The 24,790-nt window shown below is 41.2% G+C and overlaps 1 protein-coding gene across 2 annotated transcripts in view; it reads right to left on the bottom strand.

The window, feature by feature from the left end:
* Positions 1-19,647: 19,647 nt before the first annotated feature.
* Positions 19,648-24,790, bottom strand: part of OSTF1 (osteoclast stimulating factor 1) — a 58,259-nt gene continuing 53,116 nt past the window's right edge. The window contains exons 10-11 of one of the 2 annotated variants that reach the window (XM_065908439.1): positions 20,602-20,632; positions 19,648-20,221 (exon numbers count right to left, since the gene is read on the bottom strand). In XM_065908439.1, the coding sequence (XP_065764511.1) occupies positions 20,182-20,221; positions 20,602-20,632 (71 nt within the window). In that variant the 3' untranslated portion in view covers positions 19,648-20,181. The remainder of the gene's footprint in view (positions 20,222-20,601; positions 20,633-24,790) is intronic. The other variant, XM_065908440.1, reaches the window with a different exon arrangement.

Raw genomic sequence — 24,790 nt, 5'->3', positions numbered from 1 at the left:
TCTATGTGAGATACCTAGACAAATAAACTACATATCCTGACCTTCAGCAGTTCAGCTTTTTTCCCCAAAGTTGTCTTGGTATTTAGGGTTAGCTGTCTGGACATACTGCGCTTCTGATCAAGCAAAGCATTTACAGGGACACAAAAAATCTATGTTTCAGTTTGCTGATTCGACACCCCAGGCAGTTGCAGCTCCATCTTGGGTGTAGAAATTTATTTCAGTAAGTAATTGCAACACAAACCAGAAATCCTGGCTGTGATTTAATGAATCATGAATGTTGATATGGAAATTTTTAACTCTTTGATATTCTTTTACCTATGATATAATCACTTACCTTTTTTCTCTTTAAAAACTAGCAGTGATGGCTAGTTTTCAAGATAACTAGCCAAACATACACATTTCCTTCTCTCTCCTTCCCAATCACACTCAAATATAAATAATTTTAAAAATATAAACATAAGAATAACTCTGTAGAAAATTGAAAGATGAGAAAGGTGACATCAGACCAAAAGAAAATGCAATTTTGACAAAATGCCTACATGGTAGGTATATAGAAGATCCATATAAGGCATGTGATCTGTGGTTACTATAGGGCTTTCCAAGGGCTGTGCTGGTATTCACAAGAAAAAGAAATTAACAGGGAAGATGAGATCATAGCAGGGAAAAAACTAAGAGGATTCAGAAGAAACAAGCAATCAGAGCAGGTGTGACCTGAAGAAACAAATTTCTGGAGAACTCCAGAGATACTGGGGAAAACACAGATTTCCAACAGCATGTGGGACTACTGTTGAAATAATTCTATGAGGATCACATAATCTCCTGTCAGGGAATGTTTGATGGGAGGATTCCTACGTGCTATCTCTCATGAGTCCTCTGTCCCTCTTCAAGCAGAACAGCACGCTGCTCCCAGGGGCTGAGGTCACTGTGTGAGGCAGGCTTGGGTCTCCTTTAGTAAACATTCTCTTTAGGACAAAACTGCTTAATCTCCTTCCCCTTTCTTGAGATATGGATTGTCTTCTGACCTTGTGACTAACATCACCCCTTGTTCCCTTGGTAACGGTTGCTGTACGTTTGGTTTTCTGATCTCTATCATTCCCGAAAGAAGTTTCTTGTACCACAGCCTATATATACTCATAGAAAAATCATTAAAGCACCTTTACTCCATCAGAACTTAGGTCCCTGGGTCTTTTTTTTTGTCTCTCTCTCTTTTTCTGGCTGATTCTCTGGAGCATGGAGACCCGTCGTGCTCACTTTCCTGCCTGGGATTCTAAGATCCTCTCAAGAAGGCACTTTGTGCCTTCACCCTCTCGAGAGGGCGCCTGGTGCATTCGTGAGCGATGTAAGTCCTGTGTCAAGGGCTTTATTGGTCCTCTGTGTAAACCAGGGAATATCAGCCTCTTTCTCTCTTTTACTTTTTTATTGTTGACTCTGTACCACTAGGTTCCGGTCCATTAGAGGACCCCAACAATCTCCAAGGATATGAAGACAACCAGACAACAAATTGATGAGTATCAAAGAGCTAAAGTTTGCAAATTATTCATGTGTTTTCCTAAAGAAAAATAAAGTAGAATGGTCTTGTTCTCTGTATAGTATCACCCTTATTTACTTGCACTTAACATACTTAACTGATTGAAAAAGGCAAAGTAAGCATTCGCTTGAGGGCAGAAAGGACGTGACCATGGTTATGTTGTACTAGGGAATATTATCCATCACGTTTCAATGCAGGATAAAAATCTGAGATGATTTATTTCATGGAATTCACTGAGGGAGCCTGTCCTGATGATTCATCTGATATGTTGTTTGTAACTACCCAGGTGAGGAAGGCTCAGCCAAGGGTTGGCCCATACTTCCCTAAATGATGAGAGTAGAGAATCAAGGAAGAAAGATTGCTCCTTCAGTATCCTCACACCCAAACCAGTATGCTTATCCAAAACAGCCCCAAACATCTACGTACCTTGTTATAGGCTGTGTTGTATACCCCTCAAATTCACACTGGGTGTTCAAGGCCTAACACCCAATACTTCTGAATGTGACTGTATCTGAAGACGCCTTTATGCCAGAACAAGAGTGACATTCTTATCGCCAAGGGTGGAAAGTGGAGAATGAGAGAATTCTGTACAAAGAGATCTTGTTGAAAAAGTAAATATAAGATCAGCAACAAGTGTTTTTAAAGCTGCACTGAACTTGGGAAGCTCCATGCTTTAATCAGATAACTAGGTATCTCTTCATGGCTCTGCAGATAAAGAATTGATCCAATATCATGTTAATGTAAAGATTTCTTACTAGGTACATGAAAGACATATACCTAGACAGCATATTAAAAAACAGAGACATTATTTTGCCAACAAAGGTCCATCTATTCAAAGCTATGGTTTTTCCAGTAGTCATGTAAGGATCTGAGAGTTGGACCATAAAGAAAACTGAGTGCTGAAGAATTTATGCTTTTGAACTGTGGTATTGGAAAATACTCTTGAGGGTCCCTTGGACTGCAAGGAGTTCAAACCAGTCCATCCTAAAGGAGATCAATCCTGAACATTCATTGGAAGAACTGATGCTGAAGCTCAGTTGATGATATGAAGAAATGACTCATTAGAAAAGACCCTGATGCTGGAAAAGGTTGAAGGCAGGAGAAGAAGAGGAAAACAGACTATGAGATGATTGGATGGCATCACCGACTCGATGGACGTGAGTTTGAGCAAGCTCTGGGAGTTGGTGATGGACAGGGAAGCCTGGAGTGCTGCAGTCCATGGAGTCGCAAAGAGTTGGACATGACTGACTGACATGAAAAACACAAGATACAAAGCGTCCATTCTGAGTGTGGTACTGGCACAAAAACAGAAATATAGACCAATAGGACAAGACAGAGAGCCCAGGGATAAACTCACACATCTATGGGTACCTTATTTTTGACAAAGGAGGCAAGAATATACAATGAGACACAGATAGCCTCTTCAATAAGTGTGCTGGTAAAACTGGATGGCTACATGTAAAAGAAGGAAATAGAACACTTCCAAACACCTAAGCAAAGATAAACTCAAAATGGATTAAAGACCTAAATGTAAGTCCAGAAACTATAAAACTCTTAAAGGAAAACATAGGCAGAATACTCGATGACATAAATCAAAGCAAGATGCTCTATGACCCACCTTCTAGAGTAATGGAAATAAAAACAAAAAACAAAAGTGGGACCTAATTAAACTTAAAAGCTTTTGCACAGCAAAGAAAACTATAAACAAGATGAAAAGACAGCCTTCAGAGAAAGGCTGGGAGAAAACAATAGCAAATGAAGCAACTGACAAAGGATTAATTTCCAAAACATACAAGCAGCCATTCAAGTCAATACCAGAAAAACAACCCAATCAAAAAGTGGGGAAAAGACCTAAATAGACATTTCTCCAAAGAAGACATACAGATGGCTAACAAACACATGAAAACATGCTCAACATCACTCATTATCAGAGAAACGCAAATCAAACTACAATGAGGTATCATCTCACACCAGACTTAATGGCCATCATCAAAAACTCTACAAACAATAACTGCAGGAGAGAGTGTGGAGAAAAGGGATCCTCTTGCAGTGTTGGTGGGAATGTAAATCGATAGAACTACTATGGAAGGTGATGTGGAGGTTTCTAAAAATCTAGTAATAAAACAACCATATGACCCAGCAATCCCACTCCTAGGCATATACCCGGAGGAAACAAAAATTGAAAAAGACACATGTATCACATTGTTCATTGCAGCACTACTTACTTACTTGGAAGTAACCTAGATGTCCATCAAAAGATGAATGGATAAAGAAGCTGTGGTACATACATGATGGAGTATGACTCAGCTATAAAAAGGAATACATTTGAGTCAGTTCTAATGAGGTGGATGAACCTAGAGCTATTAGCGAAGTAAGTCAGAAAGAGAAAGGTAAATATTGTATACTGACGCATATATATGGAGTCAAGAAAGATGGTGCTGGTGAATTTATTTGCAGGGAAGCAATGTAGAGAGAGACCTAGAGAACAGACATACTGATACAGTGGGGCAGGGGGAGTGCATATGGAGGAAGGAGAGGGTGAGGTGTTTGGAGAGAATAACATGGAAACTTACATGTAACATACACAGCCAATGGGAATTTGCTCTATGACTCAGGGAACTCAAACAGAGGTTCTGTATCAGCCTGGAGGGGTGAAATGGGGAGGGAAAAGAGAGGGTGGTTCAAGAGGGAGGAGACATATGTGTACCTATGGCTGATTCATGTTGATATTTGGCAGAAGACAACAAAATTCTGTAAATCAATTATCCTTCAATTAAAAAATAATTTTTTTTAAAAAAAGTGTCCATTCTGGGGGGGGAAAGATTTTACTCACTGTGTATGCTTGTGGTTACATCTCTTTAAAGAGATGACAAAGTTAAAATGCAGCCACTGAGGTTAGACCTTATCCAATCTGACTGATGTCTTTTAAGAAGAGGAAATTTGGTCACACACAGAGACACCAGGGATATACACACACAAAAGAAAGACACAGCAAGAGACAGCCATCTTCAGGAGAGAGGAAAGAGGCCTCAGGAGGAGCCAAACCTGCCAACATCCTGATCTTAATCAACCAGCCTCCAGAACTGAGGAAATAAATTTTTATTCTTTAGCCACCCAGTCTGCGATCTTTTGTTGGAGCGGCCCTGCACAGTAATATATTTCTTGAGATGTAATGTCTGACTTTTCCTTTCCTGTATCACTAGTCTCTTTCTTCTTCTATTAAAGTCCATTCACCAAAAATCACCAAAACACAGTCTTGATCAAAAGAAGGTTCGTTTTACAAGGACACAGTGTATATAGCGCAGGGAACTCCACTCAATGTTATGTGGCAGCCTGGTGGGAAAGGCTTCTGGGGGACAATGGATACATGTATATGTATGACTAAGTTGCTCTGCTATGCACCTGAAACTATCACATTGTTAATTGGCTATGAAATCAAAGTGTTAGTTGCTCAGTCATGTCTGACTCTCTGTGACCCCATGAACTGTAGCCCACCAGGCTCCTCAGTTCATGTAATGTAAAATAAAAAGTTTCTTTTAAAAAATGTTAAGTTTATTAGTTTCCTGTAGCAAGAGGGAGCACACACATCTCAAACTAGAATAGTTAGAGAAAGGTATTTACAGGGTTGGGGAGCCTGGAATTTGTCATTCAGTGGTTTTAGGACAGAAGATAACCAGCAAGGTCTTTGGTGGGGATCAGTAAAAATTTGCCAACTAGGTGAGTTATTGGTACAATCAGTGGTTTTTATCTTTAAAAGATACAAGTTCTTAAACAGTTACCATTAAATCAAGTTTGTGACTTCTCTTGAATGTAGGGGTCTGAATGAACTGGTTTAAAGGGATCAAAGCTTAGATGGTTTGCCTTGCAGTCATGGTTTGGCACAAGTTTCTCTGTTTTGCAAGTTATGGTACAGTTTTGCAAGCTGTGGTTTCTGTGTCATTTCTCACTACTCAGAACCTCTTTGTGCTTCCCTCGGTGATCTCAGATCAATCCAGAGAGCTGATATGGATAAGTGAGCACAGTATCAGTGAAGAGTGAGTATGCCTACTTTCTGGGTGATTCCAAAATTCCTTATCTATTTATGAACCATCATAATCCTTAGATTAAAAAAGAGGAGACTAAAATCTGAAAAACTAAAACGTTCAATGCAATTAACACAAATTTACTTTCTCATGTTAAAGTGAAAGTCACTCAGTCATGTCCGACTCTTTGCGACCCCATGGACTATACAGTCCATGGAATTCTCCAGGCCAGGATACTGGAGTGGGTCGTCTTTCCCTTCTCCAGGGGATCTTCCCAACCCAGGGATCAAACCCAGGTCTCCCACATGTCAGGCAGATTCTTTACCAGCGGAGCCACAAGGGAAGCCCTTTACATGTTAACTGAGACCCAAATAGTGGGACTGCATTAGCAATTTAGATTAAAAGTTGAAAAAAAAAATAAGGGCTCTGGAGTCAGGTAGATCTTGATTCAATTCCCATCTCCATGGCTTGTTTTAGGATCTTAGGCAAATACCCAGATGGGAAGCAGGTTAGAGGATCATCAGACTCATCCAGCAGAATTTAGAAGAGAAGCAACTCTTGCCAGTGACTTCAGTATGCAGCACTGAGCAGTTACTGGAAGAATCATCCTACAGAAACTCCATGTTGGTGTCAAGGTGAAAAGTCTAAAGGTGTCATACAAATAAATGCAAATACAGATAAACAGAAACTGATCGTGAGTAGACATGACATCTATTGGCTAAGGGGCACAGGAAAGTTGATGTACAAGTCACAGCATTTTAGTTTTGCTTTGGCTTGCTGGTTCTTCATTGTGGCTCAGGCTTCTCTAGTTTGGGCATGCAGGTTTAATTGCCCTGTGGCATGTGGGATCTTAGTTCCTTTACCAAAGTTGAACCCAAGTCCCCTGTGTTGATTCTTAACCAGTGAATCAGGTAAGTCCCAAGCCACAGTATCTTAAAGCAGAAGAAAAGTAGATGAGTCTGGAAGGGAACTTGAACTTAGGGGCATTTATGCAATATCTGGCTTCCTAGAGGGCTCAATGGTAAAAATCTGCCTACTGATGCAGGAGATGCAGGAGACGCAGGTTCTATACCTGGGTCAGGAAGATGCCCTAGAGGAGGAAATGGCAACCCACTCCAGTATTCTTCCTGGAATATGCCAAGGACAGAGGAGCCTGGAGGGTTATAGTCCATGGGGTCGCAACATGTCAGACAGAACTGAGCATGCAAGCTCATGCAATATCTACAAAACCCTGCCTTGGGCATGCAGTCTTAGGTAAGAGCCAATCTTGGCACACTGATGGGAGTACTTGTACCATTAGGCTGGGAAAGGATTTTAAGTGACCATGTGTAAGGCTGAAGTACCCATCTCCATAAAGAGCATTCTTATAAGAAAACTGTCTTATCTTTATAAGAAGAAGAATTAGAATTTTAACACATGGTATCTGGTCCCATCACTTCATGGCAAACAGATGGGGAAACAGTGGCAAACTTTATTTTTGGGGGCTCCAAAATCACTGCAGGTGGTGACTGTAGCCATGAAATTAAAAGACGCTTACTCCTTGGAAGGAAAGTTATGACCAACATAGACAGTATATTAAAAAGCAGAAACATTATTTTGCCAACAAATGTCCATCTAGTCAAGACTATGGTTTTTCCAGTAATCACGTACGGATGTGAGAATTGGACTATAAAGAAAGCTGAGCACCGAATAATTGATGCTTTTCAACTGTGGTGTTGGAGACAACTCTTGAGAGTCCCTTGGACTGCAAGGAGATCCAACCAGTCCATCCTAAAGGACATCAGTCCTGGGTGTTCATGGGAAGGACTGATGCTGAAGCTGAAACTCCAATACTTTGGCCACCTGATGTGAACCGCTGACTCATCTGAAAAGACCCTGATGCTGGGAAAGATTGAAGGCAGGAGGAGCAGGGGACAACAGAGGATGAGATGGTTGGATGGCATCACTGACTCAATGGACATGAGTTTGGGTAAAGTCCAGGAGTTGGTGATGGACAGGGAGGCCTGGCGTGCTGTGGTCCATGGGGTCACAAAGAGTTGGACAGGACTGAGCAACTGAACTGAACTGACAGCATTTGGGAATCTTGAGTTCAAGGTTAGACATTTAATGTCATTATTCCTCATTTATACAGTCCTTAATTTGAAAGACAGAATCACAATGCATAACCTCCTGCATCATACCCTCTGAAGAAATTTTAAATAGAAAACAACTTTCCAGGGATCAAACCTGCATTGCAGGAGAATTCTTTAACAGCTGAACTACCAGGGAAGCCCTCCTTAAGTGTAGGACTAAGACCAAATGATTTATAAAAATTTTTCCAGCTCTGGATTTACTTTTACTTTTTGTGATTGCCTGAATTATGAACAGATGTATCTTCCAGAGACAATATTTCAAGATCAGCAAGTCAACTATTATGGCCTTTATTGTTGGTGATCAGTTAGGTTGTGTCTGACTCTCTTGTGACCTCATGGACGGCAGCCTGCCAGGATCCTCTGTCCAAGGGATCTCCTAGGCAAGAATACTGGAGTGGGCTGCCCTTTCCTTCTCCAGGGGATCTTCCAGGGATGGAGCCCATGTCTTCTGCACTGGTGGGGGGGATTTCTTTACCATTGAGCCAGCAGGGAAGGCCATTATGTTTTACATTCTCTTTTATTCTCTAGGTTTGACTCATAGTAGACAATTTAAAATGAAATTTTAAAGATAAAGAAGTTACATTTCAGAGAAGACAAGAACTTAGTACTTATTAAATGAATAATACAACTATTTCTGTATATTATCTTGACATCTGCAAACCCATTTTGCTTGGTAGCCAACAGTACTCTCATTTTAGAGATGAGGAAACAGGCTCAGAGAGGTTAAGTGACTTCCCTGAAGTCATTCACTGAATTTGCAGCTAATCCAAGACTTAAACACTCTCCCTGAAAATGAATGCCTTTTTCTCTATGCCATATTTTGTAAAACATATGGCCCTGTTTTAGTAAAAGGAGAAGTCAGAATGTTTTGTACTCTTTTGACTTTTTCTGAGAATGTCTTGCTCTATTTGAAATTTCTAAAAATGTCTACAGTGACAATGTCTTATAAAAAAAATAACTAGATTTAAAATAGTCTGTATTTCTGAATCATAGGGAATGATTCTATCAATGATATATAAACTGACATTTCAGGCCGCTCGATATAAATGATATAAACAAGCATTTCAGAAATGGCCAGTTCTACATAAATCACAAAATAAATCTTTATATAAGTGCTTATATTTCCTTGATTTGCAAGGTCAAGCCTCTGTTTGGGAAGCAATTATTTGACTTCAGAATCCAAATAATATTGATCATACCTTAGTGACACCCATAATTAGCCAGAAGTAATTCTCTTTGCCTGAAATCTGAAAGATCATTGTATGACTATTTCAGAACTACACATTATATATGCACATACAATGCAACTTGTATGTATAATTTTTATGTATGTATAAGATATACATTAATTATATATAGAGAGAAAATATGCATTAAGAAATGTGTATTTGATCTCCCTCCCCCTTTGGCACATAGTTCCTTAAAAACCTTGTAACCTCTGAAGTGGTGTCTTTTTTGTATACTACCAATATGACTAACAGCTGGGGATCTTGGAAGGCCTCAGGATGAAGGCTGCTTATCCAGGGAAACAAGCCTGTGATTTGAGGGTTGGAACTTTCAGTGCCACCTGGGAGGCAGGAGGGACTGGAGGTAGAGTTAATCACCTGTGACCAATGATTTAATCCACCAGGGGTGTGTGATGAAGCCTCCATTAAGAAACCCTAAGGGGAGGGGTTTGGAGAACTTCTGGGTTAGTGAACATGCAGAGAGCACCACACTCAGAGAGGCAGGGACACCGCCCCCCACCCCACCTCATTCTTTCCCCCACACTTGGCCTTGTGCAGCTCTTCCACTTGACTGGAAACTATTTTCCCGAGGTCTGTGAGCCACTCTAGCAAATTATCACACTCAAGATGGGGCAGGAGGTCACCAGTATACCTGAATCATAACTGGCAGGTCAGAAGCACTCTGGGCCTGTGCCTGGCCTCTGAAGAGCGCCACGGGCGGTCTGGTAGGACTGAGCCCTTCACTTGTGCGAGCTTAGTGCTAACCCCAGGTAGAGAGTGTCAGAATTGACCGAATCACAGGACACTGGTTGGCCTCCAGGAAGCTGGGGAATTGCTGGTGTGGGGGAGATACACACATTGGTGTCAGAGTGTGAACAGCAAACAGATTCTCTTTTTTGGCCTCCACTGAGGCCTATTCCCAGCTTTGCTAACATAAAGCAGTCCATAAGAGCCAGCGGTTGAATGCTGACCATGCGTCTCTACTCACCGAAAAGGTGCTCACGAGGTGGGTGGCGCCCTGCCCGAGCCAGAAGTGGAGGCCTGGGCTCCGGTACCCCAGGGCAGGGGATATGTAGGCAAGGAAGCCGGCGGCCAGCCTTCGTGGAACTCGCCCTCGGAAATGTGGCAACAGCAGGATGCTCGCTGCCCCAGAGGCAGAGGGCGCGGCAGAGCACAAGACACAGTGGCGAGAGGCCTTCTGTTCCAGATACCAAAGCCACAGCTTCCCCCAAACGCCAGCCTGGTGCTGCAGGTCGTGGGGAGAGACAGCCTCGCGCAGACCTCGGGAGATGGAGCGGGCCAGCAAGGTGAAGGCCAAGGCGAGGGGCCCCCAGAGGCCCGCCCCGCGCTGCCTGCCTCCGGCCGCCTTAGCTGCGCTTCTGCCCGCGGTCCCCGTCAACGACAGGTGTCAGCAGTGGCCCGCGCGGACCCCGTGCTAGTCTGGAGGGGAGAACCCTGTGGAGACCCCCCTGGACCGGCTGCTGAATGCATCGGGAAAATCTGATTTACAAGGATAGCCTGGTTAAGGTAGCAGACATCCGAGCACCTAGCCTTGAGTGTGCGGCCAAAGAAATGTAGATTTTCAAAGTCAACAGAGAAACACTTGAAGGACGGGGAAGGAAATTATGGGCGCAAGAAAAGGTCCGAGCACCCGTGGGAGGTTAGAATTCAAGCCCCTGTTCCATTCCTGCAGCTTCACCCGCTGCTAAAGATGGAAACAGAGGGAAATCTGATTTGCTTTCCATTCTTACAAAAAGTACTAAACACGTACCTAAATGTTTATGGCTTTTCATAATTGCCCAAAACTAGAAACAACCCAAATGTTCAGCAACAAACTGTGTTACGTTCATAAAATAAAAGTTTAAAAAAAGGATACATGCAACAAATTTGAATAACCTCAGAGATAGTATGCTGAATGAAAGAAGTTTGTCTCAAAAGATGATATGCTGAATGATTCCATTTATATGCCTTGCTGGAAAAGGCAGCAGGGATGGGGAACAGATCAGTGATTGACAGTCGCTGGAGTAATTGACAGCAGGTGGAGTAGCCAGAGGGTATGACTATAAAAGGGTAGCCCCTGAAGTTATTTGGGGCAGGGAGCTATTCTATAACCTGATTGTAGTGGTTATGCAAACATACACATTGTTAAAATTCATAGAACTTTACACAGAGAAGGGAGAAGAGTCAACTTGACTGCATAACTTTTTTAAAGCACTTACTCTATGCCAGGCACTATGTTATCTGAGGTAAAAGCAATGTGCTCAATGAGATAAGGAGTAAAGATAAACACAAAGTAACTGGCACAAAAATATTTGACACGTGATAACTGAAAAGTAAAAACAGCAAATGTTATAAGAAATAAAAGGAGAAAGAGGTCATTTCCAGTTTAACTAAACAGAAAATGCTTCAGGGCTAGAGATTGCCTTGAATTTCAGTATCAAAAGCAAGAGAAGACAGATGATCATTCCCTGTGGAAAATGGTCAGTTAGATCATCTTATCACTGGTGTGCAGGAAGGAACAGAAAAGAAAGTGCCTGAGGGCAGAAAGTGTGCCTGGTTAGATGGGAAGGAGTTTGGGAAAAGCCCGAGCTGGCATGCTGGCCACCTAGCACAGTAAGCCTTTCCAAGCAGCTGGACCCACCCCTGCAAGATACCTTGGAGACCGTGTAGAAGGTTCACCTGGTCCAAATCTTCATTTTATTCTCACTAGTGAGTTTTTTGCCTCATTTACAAATGTGGCACACATCTTCATCTTACTTGCTGCAACTTGCCTGCATGCTTAGTCACTCAGTTGTGTCTGACTCTTTGCGACCCCACAGACCTGCCGGGCTCCTCTGTCTAGGGGTTCTCCAGGCAAGAACACTGGAGTGGGGTGCTGCCAGTTCAGTTCAGTCCAGTTCAGTCGCTCAGTCGTGTCCGACTCTTTGCGACCACATGAATCGCAGCATGCCAGGCCTCCCTGTCCATCACAAACTCCTGGAGTTTACTCAAACCCATGTCCATCGAGTCGGTGATGCCATCCAGCCATCTCATCCTCTGTCATCCCCTTCTCCTGCCCCCAATCCCTCCCAGCATCGGGGTCTTTTCCAATGAGTCAACTCTTTGCATGAGGTGGCCAAAGTATTGGAGTTTCAGCTTCAGCATCAGTCCTTCCAATGAACACCCAAGACTGATCTCCTTTAGGATGGACTGGTTGGATCTCCTTGCAGTCCAAAGGACTCTCAAGAGTCTTCACCACCACAGTTCAAAAGCATCAATTTTTCGGCACTCAACTTAAGCTCTTCTTAATTATAATTATGGTGTCTTTTGCCTGCAGTTTGTCCTCAAATCCTCAAGGACATCCCTTTTTACCACCAACCTCTACTTAGATGCTACCCCCAAAACAGAGACTGAAACTCCTCCTTGAAAATCCAGGCAGTAGTAGTGGGAATGGAAAGGAAAGCACAGATTTGAGAGACATCATTTTAGAGTTAGGATTCACAAGGGTTGTAAATTAGATGTAAGGGATAAAGGAATAGGGAAGAAAGGACAAATACAGGTTTCAAAGTTCTAAAAGGAGGAAATACACATAGAGATGATTTTATTATTATCCAACAATTGCATTTAAATATTAGTTTGCTTTAATCAATATTTTTAAGTGAAACCAATTTTTCTTCACTTAAAAGAATACATGTAGGGCAATAAAAAATGTTTGGGAACAGGCCATCACAACTTCAAATTAAAAACTAAAGAGTATTTTAAGCAACAGCATGAGGTAACCCAAAAGATCAAAATAATAGCGGATCCCTCAGGTCACAATTGGGCTTCTCGGATGGCCCAGTGGTTAAGAATCCATCTGCCAATGCAGGAGACACAAGGTTCAATCCTTGGGTTCGGAAGATGTCCTGGAGCAGGAAAGGGCAACCCTCTCTAGTATCCTTTCCAGGAAAATCCCACGGACAGAGGAGCCTGGCAGGCTACAGTCCATGGGATCACAAAGAGTCAGACACAACTCAGCACACGCAGATCACAGTTTAAAACTCCTTACTGGTATTGAGATGAGGAAAGAATTTTCATGGATTTTATGAAATACAGAACAAGAAAATAGTACAAATTGAAACAATCTTCAAAAACGAGTACTGGTGGCTTTTCTCACAATAAAGAAATTATGTTGAAAGAGAAATAAAAATGACATATAGAGAATAAAACTTGCTACACAACTTGCAGAAAAAGGAAAATTTGATAGTACTGGATGTGTACTGTTAGTATTAAACCACAATTATATGCAGCAGAAGAGACCCACAAGCTAATTTGAACACAATGAGATTTTTCCTAATGGTGCAAATTTATGTGAAATCATTACTAACACAGCAATAAAAATATATACAAGCCATTAAAATAAGCAAGGTGCATCAATAAAAAATGAAGAAGTGAAACTGACCTTTTATTCTCACTCACTTGCAGTCATTGCAAGTTTACTGGGCTCTTGGTTCAAAGGAAACATAACATACCATAGTTTCATTCTTAGGATTCCTCGGTGGCTGTAATAAAAATGCTGTTGGACAAGTACTAACTATTGGTCCTCTGGTCCTCTGCTGGTTAGGAACCAGTGAGGCAACAGGAGGTGGGTGGTGGGCAAGGTAGCAAAGCTTCACCTGCGGCTCCTCATCACTCCCCATCTCTGGTATACTGCTTGAATCCTATCTGCCCCCTACCCTGTCCATCTGCGGAAAAGCTATCTTCCATAAAATTAGTTCCTGGTGCAAAAAAAGTTGAGGACCACTGCTTTACCATATATCGTTGACACTGGTATATATGATATACCATATATATATGATATATCATATATATATCATATATATATGATATCATATATATACCATATATATATCATATATCATATAACAATATATGATACCATATATCATTAAGCTTTTACCTTATGGCAGAAACATACAATGTTGCAAAACCTACCCATTTAAATAGGCTGTTTCCATTTTGAAGGCATATATAAGAGCAAAACAGAACTAGACATGGAACAATAGACTGGTTCAAAATTGAGAAAGGAGTACATCAAGTCTATACACTGTCACCGTGCTTACTTAACTGCAGAGTATATCAGGAGAAATGCTGGGCTGGATGAAACATAAGCTGGAATCAAGATTGCTGGGAGAAATAGCAATAACCTCAGATATGCAAATGATACCACCCTTCCGGCTGAAAGTCAAGAGGAACTAAATAGCCTCTTGATGAAGGTGAAAGAGGAGAGTGAAAAAGCTGGCTCAAAACTGAACATTCAGAAAACTAAGATCATGGCATCCAGTTCCATCACTACATGGCAAATAGATGGGGAAACAATGGAAACAGTTACAGGCTTTCTTTTCTCAAACTCCAAAATCACTGCAGATGGTGACTGCAGCTATGAAATTAAAAGATGCTTGCTCCTTGGAAGAAAATCTATGACAAACCTAGACAGCATATTATTAAAAAGCAGAAACATTACTTTGCCAACAAAGGTCTGTATAGTCAAAGCTATGGTTTTTCCAATAGTCATGTATGGATGTGAGAGTTGGACCATAAAGAAGGCTGAGCACTAAAGAATCGATGCTTTTGAACTGTGGTGTTGGAGAAGATACTTGAGAGTCCCTTGGACTGCAAGGAGATCAAACCTGTCCATCCTAAAAGAGATCAATCCTGAATACCCATTGGAAGGACTGATGCTGAAGCTGAAGCTCCAAAATTTTGGCCACCTGATGGGAAGAGCCCACTCATTGGAAAAGACCCTGATGCTGGGGAAGACTGAAGGCAGGAGTCAAAGGGGATGACAGAGGATGAGACGGTTGGATGGCATCACTGACTCAATGGACATGAGTTTGAGCAAGCTCCAGGAGATGGTGAAAGAGATGTACTATAGTTCATGGTCTCGCAAAGAGTTGAAAACAACTGAGCAACTGAACAACAACAAAATAAGAGCAAAATGGTAACACCAAATACCCTTTCAATTCGAAATCATCACATACCAAATAGAGGACCTATGGTCTTCCAAGCCCATCAAACCACTCCGAAGCAACAATATAAAACTGAAGCAGTGGCAGGGATAATCTCCTCACTTCATCTTTGAATTATTTTAATAATAATAGTAACAACCTGGTCAAGTTACGCACCTCTTCCCTAAACTTCACAGAAAGTATATTTATCTTGAAAACCACTACTACCACATGTAAACACACCTAAATGACCGTAAGGAAATGTCACTGTCCTCCCCCCATTTTAAAAGCATTTGAGGGAATCCACTCCTCACAAATAACAGTGCTTTTGAAACACATGTTTGTTAACACATTCTTCATTTGCACACATCAATTTGTTTTTAATGAAAACTTCCTCATTCAAGCTTATGAGTACTGCAAACATTTATTTAGCAGTAACTTTGCCAGGTACTATCCAAAGTCATCAACATAGATCATTTGATTTAATCCTTTTAACATTAGGCAATGGCTACTGTTCTCCCATTTTACAGTTAAGGAATCTGAGTGTTTAGGTAACCTGTCCACGTGACTCAGAAACAGGCAATAGAACCAGACTTGAATCAGAGAATGCCACTCCAAAGCCCATATTCTTAGTCACTTCTTGAAGCATTCTTCTTTTATATCAGAACTGTGGGTGATTTAGAGAAGGTCACCATTATCTCCTTTGCTGCTTAGCCTCTTTTCCTTTTTGTCTCTTCTTCCATTTTCCTTCCTGCATCCTCTCAGTCTAACTCACACCTTCAGATTCCTCCGTTTTCTTTTCCAGCCACAGCCAGGAACCTGGCCTCACTCAGCTCCTAGTTGGCAACAGCACAGGTTTAGATGGAAGCCATAAGCAGAAGGGCGTCGGCAGAAGAACAGCTGAACTGCCTGGGAAGCTGAGGTTACAACTGTGTCCACGATGAGCTCACACCCTTGTGTAAGAAACATTCCCTGACCCTTCCGAAGGGATGCACTTATTTTCATGGTGAGGTGGAAATTCGTGAGGAGCTCTCAGACTATCTGAGGGAAATGCTGAAGTTAACAGTGCAAACTCAGAGCAAGGTGAATAGCTGCTAATCTTGACTTTCCTTCTTTAACACTTACTCAGTCCACTGTGCATTCACTTGGAAATTCTGAAACTTGAGAGTACGACCTGCTTCATTAGATCATATTTCTCCAGGGTTGTCTGTGTGTTAGTCGCTCAGTCATGTCTGACTCTTTGCAACCCCATGGACTGTGGCCTTCCAGGCTCCTCTGTTCATGGGATTCTTCAGGCAAGAATACTGGAGTGGGTTACCATTCCCTTCTCCAGAGGCTCTCCCAACCCAGGGATTGAACTTGGGTCTCCCACATTACAGGCAGATTCTTTACTGTCTGAGCCAGCAGGGAAGAATCCAAAAATGTTGCCAAAATTTTTCTGGGGTAAAAAAAGAAGACCTTTTTTTTTCTTTCTTTTTGAGGGTTAGTTAAATAACACATTTAATTAAATTGGCTCACTTTATTTGATGCTACATCCAGAGCCTGAGTCAGAAAAGGAGCAGGTCTGTGTCTATTTTTCTGGCGGGCTGCCAATGGTATCGCCTGCCAGTTGCAGTAGGCAGAAGGTGCGTGAGCGCAGGAGTCAACCAGACCTGCTTTTCCACCTTCAAGCAGTGCAACCTTGAGACAGTTGCTTAACTTCTTCAAACCTTGGCTTCTCTGTAAAAAGGTAAGAGCATTCATGTTTGCTGCCTGGGGTTGCTGTAAAGATCAAGTGACATCATGTCTATGAAAGTGCCTAGCACAGAACTGGCAGCATAGACATTTAATAAATGGTTGTTTTATTTAATTTTATGTCATTTTAAGGGAGGAGAAGATGTACAGACTTGTTATTAAGAAATAAAGAGACAGAAACCATAAATTTGTGGTCTGTAATTTTTCCTTCACTTAAAGAAACTGTTCACCAAAGCTATATTTTCAGTTAAAACAGCAAGAGCAGGGTCTTTTGCAATACTTCTCCCATCAAAACCTCCACTTTTAGTTATCAGACACTTTGAAGTTTGACTCCACAGTGTATGGGTTGTCCGTGTATTACTGCTGCATATGTATTTACAACACAAAATTCAGGACAAAGTCAAAGTTAACAGGGAAATGTGGGTGATGAGTGTCAATGTCAGACTCTTGTAGCCTATCAGAAAGCATTATTTATAAGAAAAGAAGAAATACCAATGAATCAGAAATTCTACACAGTAAAAAACATTTATGAAGAAAGCTTATATGGAAACATTGCTTTCTTCTGCCTAAAATTATCTTAGATTTCATTTACAGCGTGTCCAGTTTGGTTTTTAAGATGGAAAAAAAAAATAAGGTCACCATTGTTTTGCTCAACATTCCCCTTTGGGTAACAACATAGCCAATCCTATTTTTAAAAGTATCCAATAGGGGTGAGGGGGGATCAGGGAAGAAACACAGAAACTGACAACTGTAATGCATGGCACTTCAACAACAAATAATTTGCAACACAGCGGTCCTGGAAAGAAACTAAAATGGGAATCTACAATAAAAACTGGGCTTTTTTGCATGAGGTTATGGGCTTCCCTGGTGGTTCAGATGGTAAAGAATCTGCCTGCAATGCAGGAGATCTGTGTTCGATCCCTCGGTTAGGAAGATCCCCTGGAGGAGGGCAAGGCAACCCACTCCGGTATTCTTGCCTGGAGAATCCCCAGGAACAGAAGAGCCTGGCGGGCTACAGTCCATGGGGTCAGAAAGGGTCAGATATGAGTGAGCGACTGAGCACATACACTGGGCCAATAGCTGGACCAGTCTCTTACTGCCCGGGGGGCTGGACGGCATCTTCTTTGTTAAGGATGCAAAGGCTGGGAAGGAGTTCAGGCCACAGTGACTATCAGAAAGCTCGGGTTGCGGTAAAACCGCCAATGTCATTTCTAGAATATAATCAAAGCTCTCCTCTGCACAGAGTCTGAGTGGTGGCAATTTCCTGGAACTGAATTTTGTTGCTGAGTTCAGCATTAAACAATCTCTGAGAAAGCTCAGATAAGCTAGACTGAATAAACAAGAAGCAAAGTAAGTTTTCTCATGGAGTTTCAACCACAGCCAAATTGTGTATTGTGGCTGTCTCAACAGAAAAAACCGAGTATATACCTAAGCCTGCCCTCCACTGCCAACAAAATTGTATACAGTTAGCCAACTTTCTAGAATTCTCTTAATGTTAAAGCAATGACAGGAAGGCCTCTTTACCTCAAATGCATTATAAATCTACATCAAGTACATAGTATTTTCATTAAAATTATCTATATTTCTATAAACTTTATTATCTCTACCAATGTTAAAAAAAATAATAATTGAGTGCTTAGTTGGCATCTATCCTGACTGGTCCCAGGCCCAAAGTACACAAGAATAAAAAGTTGAGAGATTTCCCATTTTAAAAAACAAATACTTAAACGGTTCTGTGGGAAAAGAATTTCAGCAAGGATTTCATATTTTCAATACTACGCTTATAAAGCAATAAAAATGTTTAAATTTAGGTGTTTAAGAATAAAATACTTTTTTTTTTTTTTTTTACTAATTTCAGATTCTGTGCTCATCTCTCACTGTTAATACTTGCACAGATCTCTTTCTACTAAAATTTATTTGGGATATTTGACAGACCTTGAACAGGCTTCTCAGGGTATCCTTTCTCAAAGCACCCATGGAGAGAAAAACCAAAGTCACAGAGGAAACTCCTCTACAGGCAATTATTCATTTCCTGAGCTAGCCCACTTCCTTCTTCAAACATTTCCTTCTCTTCACCAATGTGTTTTCTGAAATTAGCATTAAAGTCCTCTTGCAAAACATACTTCTGGATCTGGGGCCTAAAATCTAGGCAAATGCCAATGGCCAGGTCATTCTTTTGTATCATCACTACTGTGATCAAAATTAGAATCTCAAATTCTAATGTCACTTCGGTAGTACATGTTACTGATGTTTTATCAAAAGAAGCCAGATCATTATGAACTAGAGCCATGTTTAGAGAAAATAACTTAGCAAAGTGAAAAACTGAACAGGGAAAAAAATCTCACGGCTCATGGCTCCTCCATTATGGAAAATTATAGTATCTTTTATAATAAGGAAATAATTTTTTGTTCATCTTTCAAACCTTAAGCAAACTGTAACAAGTTGCTAGATTTTTTCACATTAAGTATAACGTTGGAGAGAAAATTGAAAGTCTCATAATGTTTAAGTTTGGGATGGACACGTACACAGTGCTGTATTTAAAATGGATAACCAACAAGGTGGAACTCTACTAAATGTTATGTGGCAGCCTGGATGGGAGGGGAGTTCGGGGAAGAATGGATACATGTATATGTATGGCTGAGTCCCTTCCCTGTTCACCTTAAATTATCACAACATTGTTAACTGGCTATACCCCAATACAATATAAAAAGTTTTTTTCTTAAGTTTACGTATTTTATTAGAAATGTATCTCCTCAATGATTGCTGCCTTGACTTTAATCAAAGCCAGTAATATATCAAGAGAAGGCTGAACAGAAATTCCACTACTATGCCAACTTGATCCCCTAACACACTGAGAATCTCCCACGTCCACACAGTTTCCATCCCACAGCCCCTGAAGAACGGGAGGGGCTTAGGGGGCCCCACCTCCTCTTGTACCAACAATAAAGTACACTGTACCCAGAAAAAAGAAAGAAATTTCGCTGCTATGATTCTTCTATGCTAATAATACAAAATGTATTTTGAAAAATCAAGTCAGGCTTTACCTAAATATAAAAAGCTTTATTTATTTATCAGCAAAGAGTAATACCATAAAACAGACAAAAGAAATAAAGTCTCTTAAAATGTTTATTTTTGTCAGAATAGCTGACAATTTTGTTAAATCTTTTGGTTTATTATTATAATAAGCATTCCTCCCTTGAAAAATCCATTCAAAACATCATGATCCTTGAGGTAAAGAACTTTAAAAAAAAAAAAAAAACCTGACTTTTTTAAAGAAAAAAATTCTTAAAATTCCTTTAAGCTTGATAAATAGAAATAACCTCTTCTTGTTCTACTCCGGTGAGCAAACATCTAGTTTATACAGCAAAATATCTGGTCACTTATCGGCAAACTGAAGGTGAGAACTAGTCACAAGTTTTACTCAAAGAGTGCAATACTGCCACATTCATGTAGACTTTTTTTTTTTTACAGTTACCAACACTCTTCTGACAAAGACAAGGTTTTGAAATGGCAAAAGCAACAGAAGTTTCAGATCTCAAAGCTCCGGAAGGGAATTAATCTGAGTCTTCATCATCAAGATAGTCCTCGGCATTGCTTAATGATCGGACTGCATCTAAAAGGAACAGGGGGAAAAGCAGAACAGAAAAATTAGAAACGGCTTGGATTTTGTTTTCACTTCCAAAGCTCCCCGGGGTTGTGCGTCCCCCAACGATCTTTCCCTCCTTTGCCTGCCAGTCTAATTGGCCAGTTTCTGCTGCCGCAGAGGCTGACAGCTACGCTTGTCTGCATGTTACCCAGACACGCAGAAGAGCAACCGACGTGGGGCTGAGTGCGTTGGCCTGTCTCCCAGCACAGAACACAAGCAGCCACATGCACCAGGACCAGCGTGGGACACACCAGAAGCCCGGCCACCCTGACGACTGTGCTTCCCAGCTCCCCTCCCAGCGCCGAGGGCACGGGTGGCCTCAGCCAGGCCACGACCTGCAGCCTTACCTGAAGGCAAGGTCACGGGGGAGAAAGATAACTAATCAGGGGGGAAGGAAAAGAAAGAGAGTGAAAACACAGAGGCTTCAGTTTCATTTCAGCAAACATCGATAAAGAATATGCAGAAGCAAAGGAAACTGAAATAAAAAAATAAATTAATTACTTAAAAAAAAAACAGAAAGAGCTGAACCCCATTCAAATGTTGTCAACCCTAAACAGAGTTCAAAAGGAAGGTATCTGACCTTTACCTGTTCACCTGTCCATTCAAATTCAAATAATCTAGTCAAATTCCTACAGCAACAGGTTACACAAGGTATAGTTTTAAGGGAAAAATGCAAGTATAAACACATTGTTCAGTTCAGTTCAGTCGCTCAGTCGTGTCCGACTCTGCGACCCCATGCATCGCAGCACGCCAGGCCTCCCTGTCCATCACCAGCCCCCGGAGTCTACTCAGACACATTGTTAGAGCTCAATAAATGTGTATTATAGCACCCAGAACATTTGTCTCTGAATACTATAAGTCCCTGCTCATTGGAGATATGACTGATTCCAAGTTTGGGACAGAAACTATAAAAGATGGACCTGAAACCCCTTCTTAAGCTATAAAACAAGGATCCTAGCAAACGCAGCATCATTTTAAAAGGGTTCAGGATCCAACCAGAAGGGGTCTCCTCTAGCCAAAGGTAGGCTACCAGTAATTAACAATACTGGATCAAAACACAGCAAATATTTCCACACACACCAAAGAGAATTCATTGGCTCCCTTCAAAAAATAATAGAGAACCAGCAGGTTACTTTGAAAACTCTTAAAGGGCTTTCAGGGGCAGAACTCTTATTCTGCCCTGCTATACAAACTATCGCTCTAAGTTAGCAAACAGTTGATAAGGGGAAATTTTTCTTTATAGGATGTTCTAACTAATAACCGAGAAGGGAATGAAATTAAAATATCACCATTTTGTAACCATCAGTGAAACAATGGATCTAGACAATAATCATCCACAGATGCCAACATCACAGGACAAGTGACAAACAGATATTAACATTATGTGCCTCTGATAGAAGAACACAATTTTCTTTATTAAGTATTCTTCCCTCTACCCCAAGACAGATAAAATCTAAGTCTAACCAAGCTTCTAGACATAACAGCAACTGACAAAAAGATGAGGACAGAAGAGCATGACAAACGACACAATGGAAATGCATGCTTGCCATGTCTAGTCTGGGAAATTCAGGGAAATTGTTCCAATTTCTTTAACAAATAAAAAGCAAGACCAAACCACAAGGAAAGTGAGAAGGAAACATTAATTGAAAAACAAAAGCAGAGAAATAAAAGACATAGCTATCAATTTGGACCCTACTTAAACTGTAAATAGATAAGGAAAGAATAAACAAATATATAAAAGAAAATGATAAATCTAGACTATAACAAGATATTTGATGATACTGTAGTTTTTTAAAGAATATGTCTAGGAAAATAATTATTTAAAAAAACAGAGGGGCAGAGGAGAGTCAGTATGAGGGTATAGAAACCAACTTATATCTTATACAAGGAACAAAAAGAAAGGGAAAAGAACAAGTGGGTAGAAGCAGAAGAGAAGTGTGCTTCAGTGATTTCACACCAGCTTCCAAACTACTAGAAGTCTCCAGGTTGATTGTATTTGTCTCCATTCTCCTTCAGAGGAGTTCTGGAGACCTGGGAGTAAGGTATCTTCTTCTATCCCCCACACTTCATGACTGGCTGTGAACTGGTAGCTTTTTAAGTTAAATACAAAAAGACAAACATAGCAAAGCTCTTCCCCTTTCTTTTGTACTTTGCTACCACAATCCTGTGTTTTGCTATATTGGAAATATTCTCCATCCTTCAATCGTTACTTTGGCACTTTGCTTTAAGCAAGAGAAAGATAACTTGCCACGGCACAAATGCTGACCGAACAGAAAGTGAGACAGGCAGGCTAATAAACTCCTTCCTTCCTTACTTCTACAGACTCTCTAAGACACAGTTTCTCTGGAAGCTTCCAATACGGCCAAGCGCTGATGATGAGCTGCATCTTCACAGCCCATCCTGGGGCGTCCCCATCACAGTAATGTACCTCCCAACAGTCTTTCTCAGCCTCCCCTACCTCACTTCCATTTTTTCCTCAATCTCACTGCCCTGGATCACACGTTCCAAGTCAAGCACCAGAACTTAAGACAGACATACAAATGAATAAATAAATGATGGAGGGAAAAACACAACGTGGATAAATCTCATAGACGTGTTACATGAAAGAAGTTAGACACCAAAAAGCACATACTGTTTGATTCCATTTATATCAAGTCCAAAAACAGGCAAAACTAATCTATGGTGAGAGAAGCAGGGGATGCTGAGGGATGCTTCTGGGACGTGGGAAGTGTCCTCCGCCTTGATCGGGGTTGTGGTTAATAAGTGTAAGCACAGTGGGAATTCCCTGACCATCCAGTGGTTAGGACTCTGCACTTCGACTTCTGGGGCCCAGGTTCAGTTCCTGATGGGGGAACTAAGATCCCCACAAGCCTCATGATGCAGCCAAAAACAACAACAACAACAAAATTTCAGTGTGAATTAAACCAGGTTAATGAATTTTAAAAAAAAAAGCAAAGCACAGTGAAAAAAAAAATCATCAAGATGTTCAGTTAGGATTTATGTATTTTAGTTGGTGTAAATTATACCCGAGCTTTTAAAAACTGGAAGAACAACTTAAAGGTTCAAAGTTCAGTCCACAATCATGGCCTGACCCTACCCCTATGTCCTAAAGTTACTCTTCATGTCAGTGGAGCATGTAAATTATCTTGTCCCTTTAAGAAATTCAAGAGGTACTTTCAAAAGTGGCCAACAATACGAAAATATACCTTTTCTAGTTTAGAGTTCATATTGGCAATTACCTGTATGACCCAGATTTCAAGCCCTTATTCCAACTAGGATCAAAATACAAATTAAAAAAAAAATTTAACTGGATGACTAGGGGAATGAAGCAAGGGAAAAAAAAAGCAGAGAAAAAGGTAATATGAAAACTGAAATATGAAAATTCATTTCTTGGTTCTGTGTGCCAGGTCCCAAGATTATACCTCAATACTGAATTCAGTATTGCACAGATTTGGGGAGGTAGACTGAAGATACTTGGAGTAGATAGGGGAAAAGGGCATCCACCTCCAGGCCCCCTTCTACAAAGACTACAAAAAAACTGAAGGGAAAAAAGCGAAAAGTTTTGTCACCTGCTTCTTCCTGCTCCAGCCGCTCATGTGGAGCCTTCTAGGTGTAGCTCTCTGGGGTCTGAGCAGGGGTGATTTTCTCCTTGTCTATCACAATCACACTCAGTGTGCATGAGACTGATCACCTTTAACTCATAAGAAATTGGTACCCGTCAGTCAGGATGCTTTGGAGGTGCTAATGTAGCAATAGGAAGTCAGCGGCAGAGAAGGGAAATTAGGTCACAGTCTTTCTTCCTGACTCAACCAAGGCAGCAGGGAGTGGGAGGTCCACCTCAAACAAAAGGGTCTCTGCCACATGGCTTCAAATACGGCTTCTTGGTCAAAACTCTGCTGGGGAGCACCACTCAGCTGGTACAAACTTTCTCACTTGGTTAGTAGAAGCTGCATATATCTATGCAGGAGTAATTTCTTTAAAGAAGGACTTGCTCTGCCAGTGAACATTCATGGCTTAAATAATTAAGAAATCCCTAACTGCTTAATAGTGTATACTATACCTGAACTGAGGTTAAATAAAAATCTGGAACAAACACTTATCTGAAACAGCAATGGCTTTGTGAGGAGAACTATGATGAGAATTTGATGGCAGGTAAGGAAGATGATGGGGCTTCCCAGGTGACACCAGTGCTAAAGAACGGCCTGCCAAAGCAGGAGACATTGGAGATAGGGGTTCAGTCATTGGGTCGGGAAGATGCCCCGGAGGAGGACATGCAACCCGCTCCAGTATTCTTGCCTGGAGAATCCCAAGGACAGAGGAGCCTGGCAGGCTATAGTCCAAAGGGCTGCACAAACTCAGACATGACTACCGCAACTCAGCACACATGTACGCAAGAAGGATGATTCCGGGAAGCACCTTTGGGAAGCCAAGAAGAGAAGCAGGCTGTTTGCTTTTTTTGACTGATGAAGCCAGGAGACCAGGCAACTGACTGTACTTTGTTGCTTCTGCTAGAAATGGACTATGGGACAGCATAAT

This window comes from Muntiacus reevesi, chromosome 17 (genome assembly GCF_963930625.1).
Source record: "Muntiacus reevesi chromosome 17, mMunRee1.1, whole genome shotgun sequence".
NCBI lineage: Eukaryota > Metazoa > Chordata > Mammalia > Artiodactyla > Cervidae > Muntiacus > Muntiacus reevesi.
This window is presented reverse-complemented; position numbering and strand designations above follow the sequence as displayed.